The following is a 19,350-nucleotide window of genomic DNA, read 5'->3' on the forward strand; positions in this document are numbered from 1 at the left end:
AAATGTTACTATGATAGTTACCACTGACCAAATTTCATACAAGTAAAACAATGTGGCTAAAACAAAAAAATCAATAATTAGCGGTTGCATTGAGATAAACAAAATTTGGGTCAATTTACAAAAACTATAAATAGAAGGCTACGCAATAAAGAAACCATTAAAGAGTTTAAAAGCAAAAAAAAAACAGATGCCCCGGTCTGGTAGCTCGCACCAAGCCACTACCTTTGTTTCTATACAAAACCCTAACCAGTAAAGCCCTTGATCTCTCAAAAACCCTAAATTCTCTTCTCAAACCAAAGCTTCAAAGAAGAGGTTCAATGGTTGAAACCAAGGACCCAGAAGAACTCACATTGCCTTCGAAGCGTAAACCCGATTTAAATTGCGAAGAGAACGAAAATCACCCAAACAAAACACAAAAGCTCCAAACACTGAACAACAATTCAGAAATTTCTGAAGACAAAACCCTAATACGAGATAAAGACTGTCTTAATTCAGATGCCCAAGCGAACGACAACGAAGACGAGGATGAAGAAGATGACGACGACGACGACGATGACGTGGAGGATAATGGAGAGGCTGTATTGGATAGAAAGGGAAAGGGGATTTTAATAGAAGAGGAAGATGATGAAAACGATGATGACGATGATGATTCGAGTGATGGCGGCACTCAATCAGACAGTGACAGTGACTTGTCTGATGATCCGTTGGCGGAGCTTGATTTGGACAATATACTTCCATCGAGAACGAGAAGGAAGNGGGGTAAGTATAGTCTTTTTAATTGATTTATACATGTTTAACATACAAAATAAATATTGAACAAATTAAAGATTCCTACACATAACACATAAGTATTGGAAAGATATAAATTTAATGATTTGTTATGTCATAAATTATCACCTATTAAAACTTTTAACCATTACGAGGTGTTTGGATCATATAATGTTTCATTATAAGAAAATTTTATATTAACAGAAAGAGAGATTACCTTGAAGATTATTGGGAATGTTTAGAAAATGTGTTTAGTTTGTTCGAATAAATTGGTAAATAATATATTTGGTTGGGAGGATAAATTGGTATATATGTTACATATATTACTAAATTGCTCTCCTTTTTAAATATTAATATAGTAGTATTTATTATTATTATTATTTTAATCACTTTTTTTAATCCCCTATATTTGAAATTTTGCTAAAATACCCCAGCCATATAAAACTTTAATTTACAGCAAAATCACCCCCACCCATCCCAAGCCACTGCCAACAGCCAACCACCACCACTGGTTGCCACTGGTAGTTCACAGAATGGCGCATGATTGGCCGTATACGGGCGATCGTGTTCCGACAAAGCCGGAAATGGCTATGGATCACAAATCCATAGCTAGAAAATAGCTAGATATATGGCCATTTCACAGCCATAGAAACGCTAGATTTGACCGTTTCCGACCATAGATTTGTGATTCATGGCTGAAAAGGCCTTATTGGCACACAACTGGCTAGATCCCACCGGTCGTGTGCTATTATGGCGACTAATGTCGACGGGCGGCGGTGGTCTTGGATAGCTGGGGGTATTTGGTTAACTTTTAAACTTTTTTATGGTTGGGGTGTTTTAGCTAATTTCTCAAATACAGGCGAGTTAGGTAATTGTTAGTTGGTAAATTTTTAAAGCAATTGTATCCAAAAGGGTTTTTAATTAAAGGCAAAATGGGTAAAAAAATCAGATTAGCTCGATGATGTTTTAATAACACACTCTAACAAGGTAATAAGATTACCTCTCACATTACCAAAAGTAAATACTATTTACAATAAAATATTACCGTAATATTTTATTACTTGTAAATCAAATACTGGAATCTTATAAAATAAACGAAGATTACCCCTGTTATCTTATATACCCTTGATCCAAACGGCCAAGTCATAAAATGTTACGATGATAGTTACCACTGACCAAATTTCATACAAGTAAAACAATGTGGCTAAAACAAAAAAATCAATAATTAGCGGTTGCATTGAGACAAACAAAATTTGGGTCAATTTACAAAAACTATAAAATAGAAGGCTACGCAAAAAAGAAACCATTAAAGAGTTTAAAAACAAAAAGCAAACAGATGCCCCGGTCTGGTAGCTCGCACCAAGCCACTGCCTTTGTTTCTATACAAAACCCTAACCAGTAAAGCCCTTGATCTCTCAAAAACCCTAAATTCTCTTCTCAAACCAAAGCTTCAAAGAAGAGGTTCAATGGTTGAAACCAAGGACCCAGAAGAACTCACATTGCCTTCGAAGCGTAAACCCGATTTAAATTGCGAAGAGAACGAAAATCACCCAAACAAAACACAAAAGCTCCAAACACTGAACAACAATTCAGAAATTTCTGAAGACAAAACCCTAATACGAGATAAAGACTGTCTTAATTCAGATGCCCAAGTGAACGACAACGAAGACGAGGATGAAGAAGATGACGACGACGACGACGATGACGTGGAGGATAATGGAGAGGCTGTATTGGATAGAAAGGGAAAGGGGATTTTAATAGAAGAGGAAGATGATGAAAACGATGATGACGATGATGATTCGAGTGATGGCGGCACTCAATCAGACAGTGACAGTGACTTGTCTGATGATCCGTTGGCGGAGCTTGATTTGGACAATATACTTCCATCGAGAACGAGAAGGAAGGTAATTCAACCGGGGAAATATATTGCTAATGATCTTGGTAATGATGACGATGACAGTGACAGTGAAGATGAGGACGCGTGAGTTGCTGTAGGTTAGTTCAATTGAGTACAATTTAATAGAATCCAGATAGGTGGTATTAATATTTGGATGATAATGCGTTAGTTTTCGAGTATCCATGAGCAATGTGACAATGTTGTAATTGAAACTGGTCTTTCTTTCATGTTACAATTTTACATATCGTTAAAACCCTTGTTTTGCCGATCGTCTCTGAATGCATTTGTGTACAGTCGATCTCGTTGTTGGTGGTGTTATTATGTTTTTTGCTTATCTCTAAATGCATTTGTTGACTGCATAGAAGCTAAGCAGCCAAGGAAGATTATTGAAATTCAAAATGCAATCAAGAAACTTTAAGAAGCAAAAGATGCATTCGTCTCTGAAAATGGAATACCTAGTTGGAAAAAATAGGAAGTTCAACCTTTAAAGTATATGAAAACAAATTACTGAATTTAGATAATTCCCAATCTTAGTTATGTGAAGTTATCTTTTTCTGTGGTCAGATATTTCCACTTGTGCTTTAGCTTGACTTATAGAAGTAAATTTTTTTTCAATGTATCCATGCTGAAAAAATGAACACAATGGTCCTTCAATGGTTTAGCAAGTAATGGTGAAAAGTTGAGGTTCTGCTTATTTTTGCATGGTAGTGCTTTCACAGGAATACTAAAAACAGGGTTTGGACCGGATTAAAAGTGTGAGAGAGACGTTTTATTGTGTTCACAAGGGTATGGGACAGTTTGAGTTTCCCCTTTTTGTTTTCTAAAGAATTATTGTTGATTTTTTTCTTAAAAAGAAAATCTTTGAGGTTGCTTGCAAGTTTATTGCTTGTGGATCATGTATGTTGCTTAGGATTTTCTGTGCTTTCTTAAACTTTGGGAAGCTGGTTTGTTCTTTTCTTTGATTCCGGCAATGATGTAACTCACTTTGACATTACCGATCTTGTCTTACAACTCCCCAAGCATAAAACCTCAAGACTTGGATATTTGGTATTGAAAAAAAAAAAAAAACTCTTGTAATCAGTTTTCTGTGCCAGCTAGTGATGTGTAAACATTTGGTTTGTCTCAGGGGAAATTTTTTTTAGAACTTTTTCCTGTTTGCACGACGCTTCATTGGTTTATATGAGTAAGATTCAAGCCGTGTCAAGCATCCAGAATTTGTTGTTCTTAGAGGTGTTACTTAATGTATGTCACTGGAAATGTAAAAAAAGAAACTTAAGACGTGTCCTCTGCCCAATGCATGGACCTTCTATTGGGTTTATGGAATTCAACTTTTGTGCTGTTCTACCTTTCATAACCTCTGTGTCTGTGAGTTCTGCTTGTTGAACTTGATTTTCAAGCTACCTTTGGCTGGACTTCCAGCTGATAGGTGTAGAGCTGATGCCTCAGACAACTAGCAGACTTGAACCTCAATGTTCTAATATGTTCATATGATTTTTAGTTGCTAACTTATTAATATTACTTTTCTGATTTATGGAAAATTGTGCTAGATTTATGATGTTTCCACTATGTTCTCAGAGTTCAGGTTAGCATCATGCATAGTTTTTTGTTTTTGGAAAAAGAAATTCATAATGTTGTTTTCAATGTTTTTGTTCATTAATTTTAGGATTTAATAATTACTTTCTAGCTGTCTGAAGGAACAAATATGTTTTTGTGGTGCCTTATAACCTGTATGTAAGCTAACCACTTTATTTTCTTGTTTTTCAAAGGTCTGGACAAGAACTTTCCTAATAAAATTTAATTTGTGATGTATTTTGAAGTCTTAAATATCATAATGTTCAATGACTACCTTCCAGGTCATCTAGTCACATAAGTATCTAGCAATCATGATTGTTCTATATAAATCTGAGTTGGCACATAATTAGCTATATTTTGGTTAGGGCATCAGAGTTTTCAAATTAGTTTGAGCTACTGCTTTTTGTTGGCATCGTTTTTCTGTTGATTTGATTCACCTGTTTGAGTTGCCTGTTTAACATTGTGTTGAGGAATATTGAACAAATGTTTGCTCTTGCTTATAATATTCATATGATGTTATATTTAGTTTTCTTCTATGAAATTGAAAATTTCCATGGATAGGGTTGTAGTATTTTGGGGAATAATTTTTTTTTTCTTTTAATTTTTTCCCCGTGTTTGCAGTTTGCACCCTTATCCCATCCCACCTTCAAATGTAAGTCAAATCCCCCAACACCAATGTGAATGAAATTTGGTTTGGAGACTCTGGTCTAAAACAAATTGCAATTTAGGTAGCAAAATTGACAATCTGGAATCTTATTTTCTTGTTTCCATTTATCTATTGGTGTATCTTACAAGATTCTTGATGCTGTCATGACCTTCATGTTACTCTACATGAGGATAATGGTTCTGTTTGATATAATATATATTGGGCATTGGCAGCATTACACTTTGTATGTGTGGAATAACTCTTTATTAGCAAAGCCATTTCTATATTACTTGGTAGGCCTGGTTTAAAGTGCAATGTAAGGTTGTTCATAAGTGCTCAGACCTTGTTTGGTTAGTATAATTACACATACCTCATGTGGATGAAGCCTAAGGAGATAAGATGGATTCTAATTTCTTTTTTCTTTTATAGGTTGATGCAAATGTATAACTGCAGACTTGAATGCTACTGTTAGTAGTGCCATTGACAAATATTTAAGTTATAATTCTTTTCGTATTGGATGAGTTTATATTCGGATGAACACAGCTTTCTGGAAAGCTCTTACTGTGCTGCAGAGTTGTAGTTTCGTGCGAGCAGTGCATTTTCAATTTCTTTTTACAGTTTTGTGTTGGATGAATTTGGATGGCAACTACATTATGTTTTCCTGCAATGTAACGCATTGATCATGGCCAGACTTATGTAGCAGATGTTTGTTGCCAGCTTTTCTGACATTTGTTGACAGATTCAGCGTGCAAAATTATTCTAGTAGATTTTATTCTTTTCTGGTTATTTGGGCATTGGGCTAGCTTGGAACTCTGAAATGTGTTGTATTCATTGGTTTTTAAAGATCCGCTGTCATATAATATTTGCCACCTCAAATGCAAGTGAATCTTTATGAATTCCCAATTCATGGAATCAGCATCAATTATTTTACAGACGAGAAGTCATTTTGCTGCTTGTCCTTCGATGTTTAGAGCTGACAATTGGCCGACGCTTTAGCCAACCTATCATTGGTCTATTATGTAGCCTTAAAACATGCAAGGCCACGATGCTTAGACTATTCTTATTCCAAGGGCCAATGGTGTAAAGACAAGGTTAATATTTCATTCGGCCCGTCAATTGGGCCCTCCTACTGATTGAGATATCAATGGAGCTCATTTCTTGGCGCAATCCATTCTCATTTTGGGCTCTCTAGCAAGAGTGGTATGCTCGCTTTACTCATCAGCTCTATATAAAATTTGATAGAATTTTAGAGACAAAACATATAATTGATATGTGGTATATATGCTACCTCTCGCTGGATTCCTTTAGAAATGATTGAGATCTTTTTTTCTTTCTAATTCTGTCAAAAGTAAACCATGCTTTATCAGAAGACTTAAAACCTGAAGCTTCATCCATGAAACATCCCAAAACCCAAAGTGTGAGACTGGACCAGCTGACATGAGTACTATAGATATATATGCACATGAAGAAGATGGTTGGGTTTTGGGTTTATAAAAGGAGAGAAAGCTAACATCAACCGACCATTTTTTTGTGGTCCTTTTCTTCTTCTCGCCCCACTCTTCATTGCCTTATGTTGAATTTGGTCAGCTGCAAGTGCAAAGACAAAGAGAGAGAAAAAAAAAAAAAAAAATGTAATGGAACTTGGACCACCAAAAGACACGATCTAATGTTTCATTTCCCTTTCAATTTCAATTTCGCCCCAATCTAATCTCATTCCAAACCCAAAAACCAAGGACCACAATCCATTGCCATGCGCTATTATGCCAATTTCCGCATGCACCTTCAAATTTTTTATTCCCTCCATAATTGTATAATTAATCGCCCACTAATCACTTAAATTCAAGTGTTAAATTTCTAATTTGGGTTGGTTGGAGAAAGGAAGATGGTAATTTGATCGATCAATGAGGTTTGCTTTTTTCCTTAATTTTTTGGTTCAAACTTTATGATCATCTACTACACTAATATTATGACTATTTTTGGTTTTTTGAGCTTGTATTATTTATTAGACCTCTAAAATTAAACTGACATGTTTGTTTATAACTTTTTTGAGCTTATAAGCAAAAAAAAAAAAAAAGTTTGGGAGAGATACTTTTTCTTTTTTGCTTATAAGTACTCTGCTTATAAGCTAGTTTGACCTATATTACCACTTATCCTTGTTTTATTTTAAAATTTCATAGTATACCCTTATTTGTAGTACATTTTTTAGTATTTTATAAATAAATGTACTTAAAGCCTATTTTACCAAACACGTCAATTACTTATCAATCACTTATAAGTATTTTAATCAAACACGTAATTGCTTAAATTTCAAATGCTTATAAGCTAAAATTAACTTATAAGCACTTATTGTTTATAAGCTAATTTTCATAAGCTCAGACAAACACTATGTGTAAAGTGATCTCACCACCTTATATATATCTATATATCTATATATTATTGAAAGTTGTGAATTGGTAAGATAATGTTTTTAATTTTTAGATTAAAATAAGTTTATGTACTTCACATGGCAGCAATTGTTGCCAATGATGAGAGGGTGCATCAGAAAATGGAAATGATGATGAGCACACTTCCAAAAAATAAAAATAAATTTTCTTGCCTTTCAATTATTTTCTTCTCCTTGTAATTATATGCAAAGTGGGGCTATAATTATATTTGATTAGCTTAGCCCAACCTTTTGGCCTAACCACTTTCCACTCTTTTTGAATGCAAATTACAATCCTCTCATTGGATTCAAACTTTTTTTTTTAAATCATGCTCCAATTAACGTCATCTCTTACTACGTATTTTGTTAGTTTAGTAGTTTATTTGTGCAGTGCCAGACAAAACTTTGCCACCCTACTACTCCTTTCTCAACTTGATTTATTTATTTTAATTAACCCATTTATGTACCACAAGTTCTCCCATTCTTCATGTTAAAACCCAGAATTTACTGAACCATAAAACAAAAAAAAAAGGTTAATCTCCTATTGTTGAATGATTAATTAAAGATTTGTGATATCTTAAACATATCACACCAAACCTCTTTTCTTATTTGATTGTACGAAAATTAGTTAACAATGATTTAAGAATGTCTAATCACGAGGAACCAACTCAACATTATAGACAAAACATAGGAGATAATTAGTTGAAATATATATACAAACAGTTAGGATTTTCCTAAAGTTTCAACCAACAAATGATTCAATGGTATTCCAATTCTAAAACTAAATAAAACTCATGTCAAGTATTGGTCAAAATATAATCTCGGTAAATATAAGAGTGGGGTTTAGGGTATGGTGATAGTGGGTTTTGTAAACTGTAGATAAATTTCTGTCAACATTATTCATTTTTATTTTATTTTTTTACTGTTAGACGGCTCAGTTGGAGACAAAAATGGAGGGAAAAAAAAAAAAGAAGAAGCTTATCCCTTCAAGCTTGGGGTTTCACACCAGCTATAAAATTTTAATTGGGAAAGGAAGATAGTGAACATGGGTAGCTCAGCTGGTATATACAGCTCCGATGAGGTGGTGGGTGTGACCCACGTTAGCCCCCAATTGAATAATAATAATATCTAACAAAGAAAGAAACGAATCATCAATCAATATAGAAAAAATAAAAATATTGCCCCACCATCACATGGCTACCGATCATCCTTTCTCCTTAGTGGCCCACTTTATAAAATTTTAAAAATTATATTCAACTGAGTAGGTGAAATTTGGAAATACCTGAGCCACACACCCACTAAAAATCTTCCGCATGTCATACACCACTATGTATATATTTGACTGAACGTCTGCCTCTACATTTTCAACAAGGGCCAATAGGGCTACGGCATGCAGCTTTGCCTGCGTTATATATATATATCCTCTTCAATAATAAACAAATTAATCTTCAAGAATATATATATATATATATATGAAAGATGAACATTAATTTGGAGAAGATCAAGAATAAAAGATATGTTATGATGAGAAGTTGGGTTGAGAGGACTAATGATTTCAGTCCTTTTATCATTTAGGATCTGCAATATTTGGGTGATTGATGAACTTGTTATGTTATGTTCCCATCCTCAGCTGCTTCCCTTTGCACTAATGTTCCCACTCATTCCAAATCAAATTCCTAGCTTATGTTATGCATGTTCAATCATTTCTACTCTTTTATTCGATAATATATTGGAATTAATAGTTATAAGAAAATATAATGGAAATGGAGGGGAGTAGTGGCCATTGATTTTTAAGATTGGGTGATGAGAATTGAGCTGCAAGTGGATAAAAACATTAGATGTGAATTGTGGTATTAAAGCAAAGCAAGAAGTGGGACACTAAACATAATTGATGTAAATAGCTTAACAAAATGACAAAACTCTTATTAATATTTTGGAATATGTCACCCTTAATTAAAAGAGAGAATCCCAGATAACATGCTTTATCCCTTAAAATTTTTTTCTAAGTGTCCAAACATTAGCTTCCCGCCCCCCATTCAGAAGAATTGCAGTAAGAACAGAGAGGGAGGGAGGAGTCAGCTGTGACCTAAAAATACCAAAAGTGTACGTCTCTTTAGATGGGTTTAAAATCATATAATCCAAAGAATTAGGAGTAAACTTGAGGGTTAAGGGGAGAAGTAATTCTGATTCCCACTAAAAAAGATAAGATTTTGACTTAAAGGAAGCAGGAGGAACAGGCAGCCGTATATTCCTACAAAGTAATGGAGATTAAATAAAGTGGAGAATTGAATTTGATGGTGAGGCTATTAAGTCAAAAGTGATGAATGATTGGAACCAAACAATCCATTTCTTTGCTTCAATTATGCTTATAACAAGCATATATAGTACAATCACTTTTCTTTTTAACAATATAAATTATTAAATCTAATATTGGTAACATATTGTTGAATACAATAAAGATCATTTGACAAATCAAATATAGTATTATTAAATTTTGGTTAGTACAACACGGAAGAAGCTAGCAATTCCCTTGAAAAAACAAACCTAAATCCGATTTAAGTTGCTTTCAGGAATAACCAAACACGTAATAAATCTTGTTACTGTACCATCTTTATTAATGGAAATCCATCTTTAATATTAGACGCACATTTGAAGCAGTGTTAGATTTTGTCAAAAAAACATTTTACTTAATATTAAATTATTTAATACGTAAATAAATACTATACGTACAGTAAGTAAAGGAAGCAAGATAACTTAACAGGTGGCAAAATAAAAAAGTAAATTTTCTGACGATCAAAAGTTGTTCATCTGCAGACGAAACTTCAGCTCCATTCCCCTTATTGAGAGTACAATTTTATTATACTCGCTCTCCATGATAATTATCTTTCACATATAGGACCTTAAACATCCCCCCACATGGACGTGTCTTCGTCAGAGTCCGCGAGTTGAACATACTCGCGCCACTACAAACACAAGAATCTTATCTTCTTCGTGGCATTATCGTGATTTTGAGAAGAATGAGTGTCATTTATCTGACAGGCCATTACTGTTCGCTTTAGTAAGACTTTAGCAGAGAGAAAGGTCTCTCTTCGAAACCAGAGATAATGACACATGCATGATACCCCACTCAACGGTCAAGAGTCCCTCAATCTTTCCATCAAAACAAAACGGACCGTCGGATACAAAACCTGGGTTACTTGACTCGACCATGGTTAAATGAATGACCCTGGTTAATTACCTAAACACCGAAAAAAAAAAAAAAAAAAAACAGAGAGCTTTGAGTTGAGCTTCACTGAGTTAAAACTCTTGAAACAAAGTTAACAAACGCAGCAAACTCTTCCTTGTCTTTGTGTTGTGTTTTAGTTTTCCCTGTATAGGTTTTCTTTTTCTTCCCCTTGATAATTCTACTATTTTATCATTAGATTTTCGATGTAATTAACATTTTCCATTTATGGAAACGTTTGATCTTTCTCAGATCTATGAATTTCATCTGTTTTTCAACGTTTTTTCATCGTTGTAATCATTTTGAAGATGATCACTGAAGGGAAAAAGAAACTAATTTTTTCCTTTACTTTCTCTCTCAACTACCACCTTTTTTTTCTCGAGAAAATTCGAGTCTTTCACTCTTTTATCTTTAGATCATGATAATCTCAAAGTACAGAAGATGGAAAACAATCCCATTGGTTTTTGTAATCATTTTCTAATCTCCCTGTGCTGAGCAGTTTTAGATCTTTAGATCTGGTCTCAATTATTGAAGATTTTAGATAACTTAGGAAGATTCCCGCAGAATTAGATCTGGGTTTTATTTAGCAAAGCCTTGTCATCCTTTTTTTAAATTTTCTCGGTAAAGTTGTTATTTTTCCGCGATAAAAGTTGTTTTTCTGGGAAAAAAAAGGGTTGGGGAGTTAGGGGTTGAATGCTGAAAAAGAGATGAATTATTTTCCAGACGAGGTTATAGAACACGTGTTCGATTTTATAACATCACATAAGGACCGAAACGCGGTGTCGTTAGTGTGCAAATCATGGTACAAAATCGAAAGAATGAGCAGACAAAGAGTGTTCATCGGAAACTGTTATGCGATCAGTCCGGAGGGAGTGATTGCCAGGTTTCCGGAGCTCAAGTCCTTGACGTTGAAGGGTAAGCCGCATTTTGCGGACTTCAACTTGGTCCCACATGATTGGGGCGGGATTCTTTACCCTTGGATCGAAGCTTTTGCCAAGAGTAGAGTCGGCTTGGAGGAGTTGAGGTTGAAGAGGATGGTGGTTTCTGACGAGAGTCTCGAGTTGCTCTCGAAGTCGTTCGTGAATTTCAAGGCCTTGGTTCTTGTTAGCTGTGAAGGCTTCTCCACTGATGGGTTGGCTGCTGTAGCTGCCAATTGTAGGTAAGAAAAATTAAAAATTTTCACTTTGTTTATATTTGATTGTGCTTCTTTTGTGCGGTTACTTTTGGATTTCTTTTATGTGATTTGAGTTTGGTGTGAATTTGTGACTCTGAAATGGTTAATATATGGGTTTGTTTCACATTCACATTTATCTTGTTGTAAAGTTAGATTTATGCTTTAGTTATAGTTATCGTTTATCTGGATTCTTGGTTGTGGTGATTGAAAAGCCCTCTGGTTTGATTGAGCTACAGGAAGTAAACGAGGTTGTTATTTCTATAGCATCTCATACTCTATTTTCGATGTTATCTGTGATTGTTGAACAATTGTTCACATGGCTAGTTGTTAACGTGAAAGTTATATTTACTTGAAATTGGTGGAGATTTGTAAGTGATGCTGATCAGTTTTTTATTATTTTAGCTTCTTAACTATGTATTTACTTTTCGGTGATCTTCAGGGTGTTTAAGCTTGAATTGAGCAAGCTACTCTGCTATTTTAAATCTGGGAAAAACTTGTTTTTAGTGTCTAATCAGACCACAACTTTTTATTGTGTACTGATCAATATATTGTTTACTTGGATGGACTATTTCCACGTAAGCTCCTCAATATAAGTCTGCTGGTAAACATAAAGTATAGGGTTTGCCTAATTATTTTTTTCTATTATCTGCATTCTAGGTTTCTTAGGGAGCTGGACTTGCAAGAAAATGAAGTAGAGGATCATAGAGGCCATTGGATTAGCCGCTTTCCTGAAAGTTGTACTTCTCTTGTCTCCCTGAACTTAGCATGCCTCAAAGGAGAAATAAATTTGTCGGCTCTTGAGAGACTTGTAGCAAGGTCTCCTAATCTCAAAAGTTTGAGGTTAAGCCGGGCTGTGCCTCTTGATGTGCTCCAAAAGATACTGATGCGAGCTCCTCAACTAGTGGACTTGGGTACTGGGTCCTTTGTACACGATCCAGCTTCTGATGCCTACAACAAATTAAAGGCTACCATTCTGAAGTGCAAGTCAATAAAGAGTTTGTCGGGTTTTTTGGAGGTTGCTCCTCGCTGCCTGTCAGCTATTCACCCAGTTTGTCATAATCTAACCTCCTTGAATCTGAGCTATGCCCCCGGCATTCATGGAAATGAGCTGATAAAGCTTATTCAGCACTGCAGGAAACTTGAGCGATTATGGGTATGATCTTCTAACCTATTCACACTTGAGTTACTGAATATAAAATTCTGATCAAAATGAGATGAATGATAATAACTTCTATAATCTCTGCAGATACTGGATTGTATTGGAGATAAAGGATTGGGAATTGTAGCTTCAACTTGTAAAGAGTTGCAAGAATTGAGGGTTTTCCCATCTGATCCCTATGGGGTAGGCAATGCTGCTGTAACTGAGGAAGGTCTAGTTGCCATATCTGCCGGTTGCCCAAAGCTTCATTCATTGTTGTACTTCTGCCAGCAGATGACTAATGCTGCTCTTATAACTGTGGCAAAGAATTGTTCTAATTTTACCCGCTTCAGATTGTGCATCCTTGACCCTATAAGACCTGACCCTGTCACCATGCAGCCCTTAGATGAAGGTTTTGGGGCAATTGTTCAATCTTGCAAGCGCCTAAGGCGTTTATCACTCTCTGGCCTGTTAACTGACCGGGTTTTCCTTTACATTGGAATGTATGCTGAGCAGCTGGAAATGCTTTCTATTGCATTTGCTGGGGACAGTGACAAGGGAATGCTCTATGTCTTGAATGGGTGTAAGAAGCTTCGCAAGCTAGAAATCAGGGACAGCCCCTTTGGTGACACCGCACTTCTAATGGACGTGGGAAAGTATGAGACAATGCGATCCCTTTGGATGTCGTCCTGTGAAGTTACCCTTGGAGGCTGCAAGACACTTGCGAAGAATAGGCCAATGCTCAATGTGGAGATCATAAACGAAGATGATCAGATTGATTTTAGCTCTGATGATAGACAAAAAGTAGGGAAGATGTACTTGTATCGAACATTGGTCGGGCCAAGGAAAGATGCACCAGAGTTTGTGTGGACTTTGTAAGTTCGACCTCAATGCATCTGTGTAGGTCGGCCAATTGTTTCCTTGTTCTTCAGTAGTTTTACTTTTCTTAGGCCAGCTCATTTTTATGGATTTAGTTGTATGCACTCTTTTGTTTAATTTATGAGAGATTTGCTACTTGTAATCGTTGTTACTATAATAGATTTGTGTTAGCATTGGCAAAATTAGTTTCCAGTTAAAAGTATCATCCATATTGGTTTCGGTGGTTCTTGTTTAAGGGGAGAAATTTATGTCTCTATAGATTGTGGGCAACTGATTACAGGTAAATCTCTTACATGGGCTGCCATGACTTACTAATTATTGAACACAACATAAAAACAGTAATGGGATAGCATTTATTGCGAGGTAGGCACTACTGGCTTTATGTTGTTTGCTTGTTTATGCAGCAAAGCAGAGTAATTTTTAGCTACATTCATTACCATTGCGTGTTGCTTTAATGGAGTCAACGAAGTTGCTGTTTGAAACTTTAAATATCTTTTATCTTCATAATTTGTTGATAGGTCAAGACGTTGGGTTGGTACTGATCTCGTCAAACAACATAATGGCAACTCTTCAAAGGTAAATGATAGGTTTGGGCGTGGCTCCATTTAATCACCAAAGTTATGTGGTTGATAAATGATATTTGATACTAAGATATATATTCTTGGACTAGCGAGGGTGGGCAAATTATTAATTAACAAATCCATACTTGCGACATATCTTTTTAAAGTTTCTGACAATGGCCGGTCAAGAAAAAAACCAGAAGAGTCAAGGCTGGTCAAAGAACCCAGTACCTTCTGGATGGAATTGCCACAACATTGGGGTTCTTAGCAAGAATTACTGCACTAGGATAATTGGCTATGAGGATTTGAAAGGCACTATGGCATGAAGTTTTCCAAGGTTTAGCCAAGCCTTACCTCAGGGGCCCAACCATTCGTATTTGGTTTGGTATTGCTAAGCATACTCATAGACGTCACTGATAATTTTATCTTTATTTTTATTTCACAGATTAGTTATGGAGCTTGAATACTTTAATGAAATTTTAGGGGCAAAGCTGTCATTAAACAGGAGAGATTTCACAGAGTAAGAAAATAAAGCTGTATTTATAAACAGATCCTGTTACAAGTTCAAAAAAAATACTATCAAATTAATCTGGGCATACATGGAATTATTACAGGTATAAAACAAGGAAACAGAATGACTAGATTCCACATTCATGAGCCATAATGGAGAACTGACCAAAGCAGGTTTTACTAAAGAAGCAACAAATGTAGCGAAACCAGAAGCATAAAAGGAGCAATCGTCCTTAATGCAACCATTATAGAAAGAAGCAGCATTCCTCCATCATACAACACAACAGCGCAGCCAACGCAATGCAAACAAATTAGAGAGTAGTTGAGATTCGAGACATCAAAATACAAAAACAGTACATAGTTGGTGACACAGTTAAGAATTGAGCATACAGATGTAATAGATCCCTGCCCATGAAAAGTTGTGATTTCGCAACACCGTGCCAAAGTTTAAGTAAATTGTAGCCCAACATTCATATAGAAGCAAATCCTAGTAGTAAAGATCTAAAGCCAGCAGTACACGTTCCTCAGGAATTTCAACCAGCATAATTATTTCAGTTTCTTATAAGAAAGATAAACTGCGAATTTAGCAACCCTAACAAACATCTAATCTTGGGTGAACTTTTGTATCTCTCCAAATGAACCAACTAATATATAAAGAATAACACCCTCTTAACTCAATTGATTACAATCAAATAGGAAGAACAATTCCCAGATGCATTTGCACCGGAAATAGGTATATGAAGATCTCACATGAAATAGAGGCGCATGACAATACAAACAAACAAGAGTGCCAAAAAAAGCAATATTTAAACATAATTGTCATCCTAATCTAAATAACCAAGGAGTGCCAAATAAACCAGTTCTTAAACAAACCTCCTTCAGTCTAAGGAGTGGGAATCAAAAAATAATTCCTGAGAGAACTCCTTCAATAGTGTGAAGACAAAGCAATGGAACTAGAATACCTTCACCCACTGACTGTGAACTGAACACGTCCTTAGTTTCTTACTTCTCCTCCTGGATTGACATGACTAGGTAGAAGTATCCACTAAACTATACTCACCTCTCCCACATAACAACGTTTTAACTCTTTTATGTTCATCAAGAAGGAAAAGAAATATTCCATCTTCGTCGATAATCCCCAATTACCTCTTGATGTAAAAAACATAGTTTTAATCGAAAATGATCAACACTGTCATCGAGCATATTTGTTGACAATAATTATAAAATATAACCTCATACAGGACCAAAATTTTACCTACCCAATTCACTCAAACTTAATATAAACATGGCAAATCATCCCTAACAAACTACATCATAGATAAGAAACACAAAAGTTATCCAATGAAGGCGTTTCTTATAGCTATATATTAACAAATATACTCAAGAAACCAAATACAACTGGCAGATGTTACATGGAAGCATTATCCATAGTCCTTGCCTAATATACTGATGTGTCACTTTTGAGAGCTAAATACATTAAACTTTTCATCATTCAACTTTTAAATCTTCATAAGAAAACACTTCAAGAAATTAATAGCAGAATCCATGATTAAACATTCACAAACACACCCATCCATGTCAACAAATATATCCACCCAGAGACGCCAGGAATAGCCACATCAATCAGAGAGTAGATACATAGTGATCACCAAACCAACCCTAATGTAACGAAGAAACTGAAACAATGATTTTTCTTTTTGAACTCTAAAATTTAAACGAAATGGAAGTCCAAAATTTTAATGAAAAAAATCGATATGAATAAATCATAAATCAAGTGACTTCACAAAGAGAAAAAGTGTGAAACACATTTTAGTATGTTCATTTTTCCATGTACTATACTAAGAGCTTAATTACATGAATCCCAATAATAAAAGAAAGAAAAATATAGACATACCAGCCTTGTAGAAAGGAAGTACAACCAGTATCATTGTTCTGGTAATGATAGTGCTCGTAGTAATACTGTGGTTGACCAGGACGAGGTGGCGGTGGAGGATACCCTTCAGCAAGATACCCTTGGTACCCTTCGTATGGACGTTGCCCTGGCGGAGGGTAAGGAAACCCAGGTGGCGGTGGCGGTGGCGGTGGCGGTGGCGGGTACCCCTCGTACGGCGGTGGTGGCGGCGGTGGGTACCCAGGTGGTGGTGGCGGCGGTGGGTACCCAGGTGGTGGTGGATAGGGAGCTGAATAGCCTATTAAAAAAAAATTAGAATCAACAATTAAATTTCATATCATAAGATCATCCAATGGGATGATAAATAAAAGGAGAAAAAAAAAAAAAAAAAGAACCTGGAGAAGCGTAGGGGTCGTTGGGAGGTCTGTGGTAACTCATATTGAAGAGTTTTGTGAATTGATAAGATTGATTGGAGTTTGAAACTGGAATTGGAACAGTTGCTGATAATTTTGGTAGTTTAGAAGATTTAGAAATCGACTGACGGCTAAGTGCCAAGCTGTCTACAATCAGGTTTTGCCATGTCATCGTAATCTTTTATTATCTTTGCCGTAATTACTATTTAAAATGTTTATTTATTTAAGATCTGGATTTCTGTTTATTTATTAGACAATGAATACTCTCAAACAGTATACTGGGCTTAGGCAAATTAGCCCAGTATATATTACTGGCCCATTTCTAGTATAAATGGGCTTAGGCAAATTAGCTTAGACTTAATTATTATATTATAAAGAATAATGTTACCTTTACGTCACTTTTCTACACCACTCTCTTATATATCATGACGTGATAGTGCCACCTCATCTGCCACATCAGCCAACTAACACTCACCCAACCAAAAAAAAAAAAAAAAAAAAAAAAGGTTCTCTGAAAAAATTCAAATTCCATTCCCCCTGAATAGAGGTGGAACAAATGAACCGTGTTAGGCGGATCAACACTAACCCGACCCATAACGAATCGGGTTGAACCCGACAGTAACCCCCGGGCAGGCCGGGTTGCAAAATAGCAACCCGTAACCCGACGGGGTTGCTATTTTGTCTCTTTTAAAAGAGACCCACCAACTCGCCGGGTTGGCTGTTGTCAACCCAGCGGGTTGGCCAAAAAAAAAATAAAAAATAAAAATTTAATTTTTTTTTCAAATTACCCCTTTACCCTTGAAATATAGTCGTTGGAGGGGTCTTTTTCGTCATTTTTCTTTCCCTTTTTTTTCTATAAACTGGCCTCAAACTCTCACATTTTTCTCACAACTCAAATTCTCTCATTCTCTCATATTCTCTAATCTCTCAATTATTCATTTATTCTCTTTGTTATCAATTTGCTCGTATTTTAATTTTTATTAGTTTTTGCAATTTTTAATTCATATTTCCAATTTTCCAAATTCCAAATTCCAAATTCCAAATTCCAATTTCCATATTCCAATTCTCTTTCTTTAATTTTTATTTCTTCTACATCAATTTTTTTTTCAACTACAATGGCTAGATATTTCTCTCTCATCAATTACAATGATGAAGGAAACTACTATCCTAGTCCTAGTCCCACTGATTTTACTAACATAAGTGCAGAAGGAGATTCAAATAGTCCCGCTTTCCCATTCTCAGAATCTGATACACCTCAAAATATGCCCCCGATTCCAACAGCTCTCGATGGTTCTAGAAGTCGTCCTTGTAATCGTCGTGCTCGTCCAACTTCATCTCAAGCTGAGGCGGGATCATCAACTGCCGTCGAAAGCGAAGACAGACACACATCAGACTTTTGGGCACATTTCGACAAGTTTTACGAGACAGAAAATGACTTTCAAGTCAAGAAAACGAGATGCAAATACTGTGGAAATATTTATAAAGCTGTTTCAGGTAATGGTACTAATACTTTAAAAAGGCATGCTAATAAACATATTAATCAACATGGAAATAGAGAAAGCAATCAAACTCAAATAACTAATATGAGTACTAATTGGCGTTATAATTCTGATATATATATGGAACAGTTAGCTTTATATATTGCTGCAACTGATCAACCTATTAATATGGCTGAAGATAAATATTTTGAAAGATTTGTTCAAAATCATTTTTTCCAGGATTTAAAAGTTATTCTAAAACCGCAACTAGAAATGATTTAATAAAATTGTTTAAAAAAATGAAATTAGAATTAAAAAATAAAATACATACTTGTCATGTTAGTGTGGCTCTAACTGCTGATATTTGGAGTGGTAGAGTTAAACAAAATTATATTTGTGTGACTAGTCATTATTTTGATAATGAATGTAAATTAAATAAATCTTTATTAGGATTTAGATTAATGGATGTTGATCATAGTGGTGAACAAATTTATAATAAAATTGTTGAAGTTTTAGAAGATTATGATGTTGTTAGTAAAGTGATAAGTTTAACTTTAGATAATGCAAGTTCTAATAGTAAAGTTATAGATTATTTTCAAAGTAATTATCCTTTATATAACAATTTGAAGTTTTTTTTACAATGTTGTACATGCCAGTATTATATTTAATTGCGAAAAGTGGTAAGAAAACAATTAAAGAAAATATTAATAGAATTCGAGATTGTTTAGCTTGGATTACTAGTAGTAATAAAAAAAAATGCTGAATTTCAAGACGCTGTA

General features: G+C 35.2%; 3 protein-coding genes across 4 annotated transcripts; 2 read left to right on the forward strand and 1 right to left on the reverse strand.

Moving 5' to 3' along the window:
• Positions 1-180: 180 nt before the first annotated feature.
• On the forward strand, positions 181-5,757 carry LOC116111250 (prostatic spermine-binding protein). Of its 2 annotated transcripts, none has more exons than XM_031397442.1 (2): positions 181-751; positions 2,669-2,948. In XM_031397442.1, the coding sequence occupies exons 1-2, from the start codon at positions 318-320 to the stop codon at positions 2,751-2,753; spliced, it is 519 nt and encodes a 172-aa protein (XP_031253302.1). In that variant the 5' UTR covers positions 181-317; the 3' UTR covers positions 2,754-2,948. The 2 variants fall into 2 exon arrangements, with proteins under 2 accessions (XP_031253302.1, XP_031253301.1); XM_031397441.1 differs by lacking the exon at positions 181-751 and adding an exon at positions 5,313-5,757 and having other exon boundaries at positions 2,096-2,763.
• Positions 5,758-10,596: 4,839 nt separating this feature from the next.
• Positions 10,597-13,862, forward strand: LOC116111259 (protein AUXIN SIGNALING F-BOX 2-like). Its single transcript, XM_031397449.1, has 3 exons — positions 10,597-11,687; positions 12,360-12,855; positions 12,949-13,862. The coding sequence occupies exons 1-3, from the start codon at positions 11,236-11,238 to the stop codon at positions 13,717-13,719; spliced, it is 1,719 nt and encodes a 572-aa protein (XP_031253309.1). The 5' UTR covers positions 10,597-11,235; the 3' UTR covers positions 13,720-13,862.
• Positions 13,863-16,622: 2,760 nt separating this feature from the next.
• LOC116111309 (WAS/WASL-interacting protein family member 3-like) lies at positions 16,623-17,290 on the reverse strand. The gene is made up of 2 exons (XM_031397506.1): positions 17,076-17,290; positions 16,623-16,978 (listed from the first exon to the last, which is right to left on the reverse strand). The coding sequence occupies exons 1-2, from the start codon at positions 17,263-17,265 to the stop codon at positions 16,623-16,625; spliced, it is 546 nt and encodes a 181-aa protein (XP_031253366.1). The 5' UTR covers positions 17,266-17,290.
• Positions 17,291-19,350: the final 2,060 nt, after the last annotated feature.

Source organism: Pistacia vera, unplaced genomic scaffold (assembly GCF_008641045.1).
Source record: "Pistacia vera cultivar Batoury unplaced genomic scaffold, PisVer_v2 Contig630, whole genome shotgun sequence".
NCBI lineage: Eukaryota > Viridiplantae > Streptophyta > Magnoliopsida > Sapindales > Anacardiaceae > Pistacia > Pistacia vera.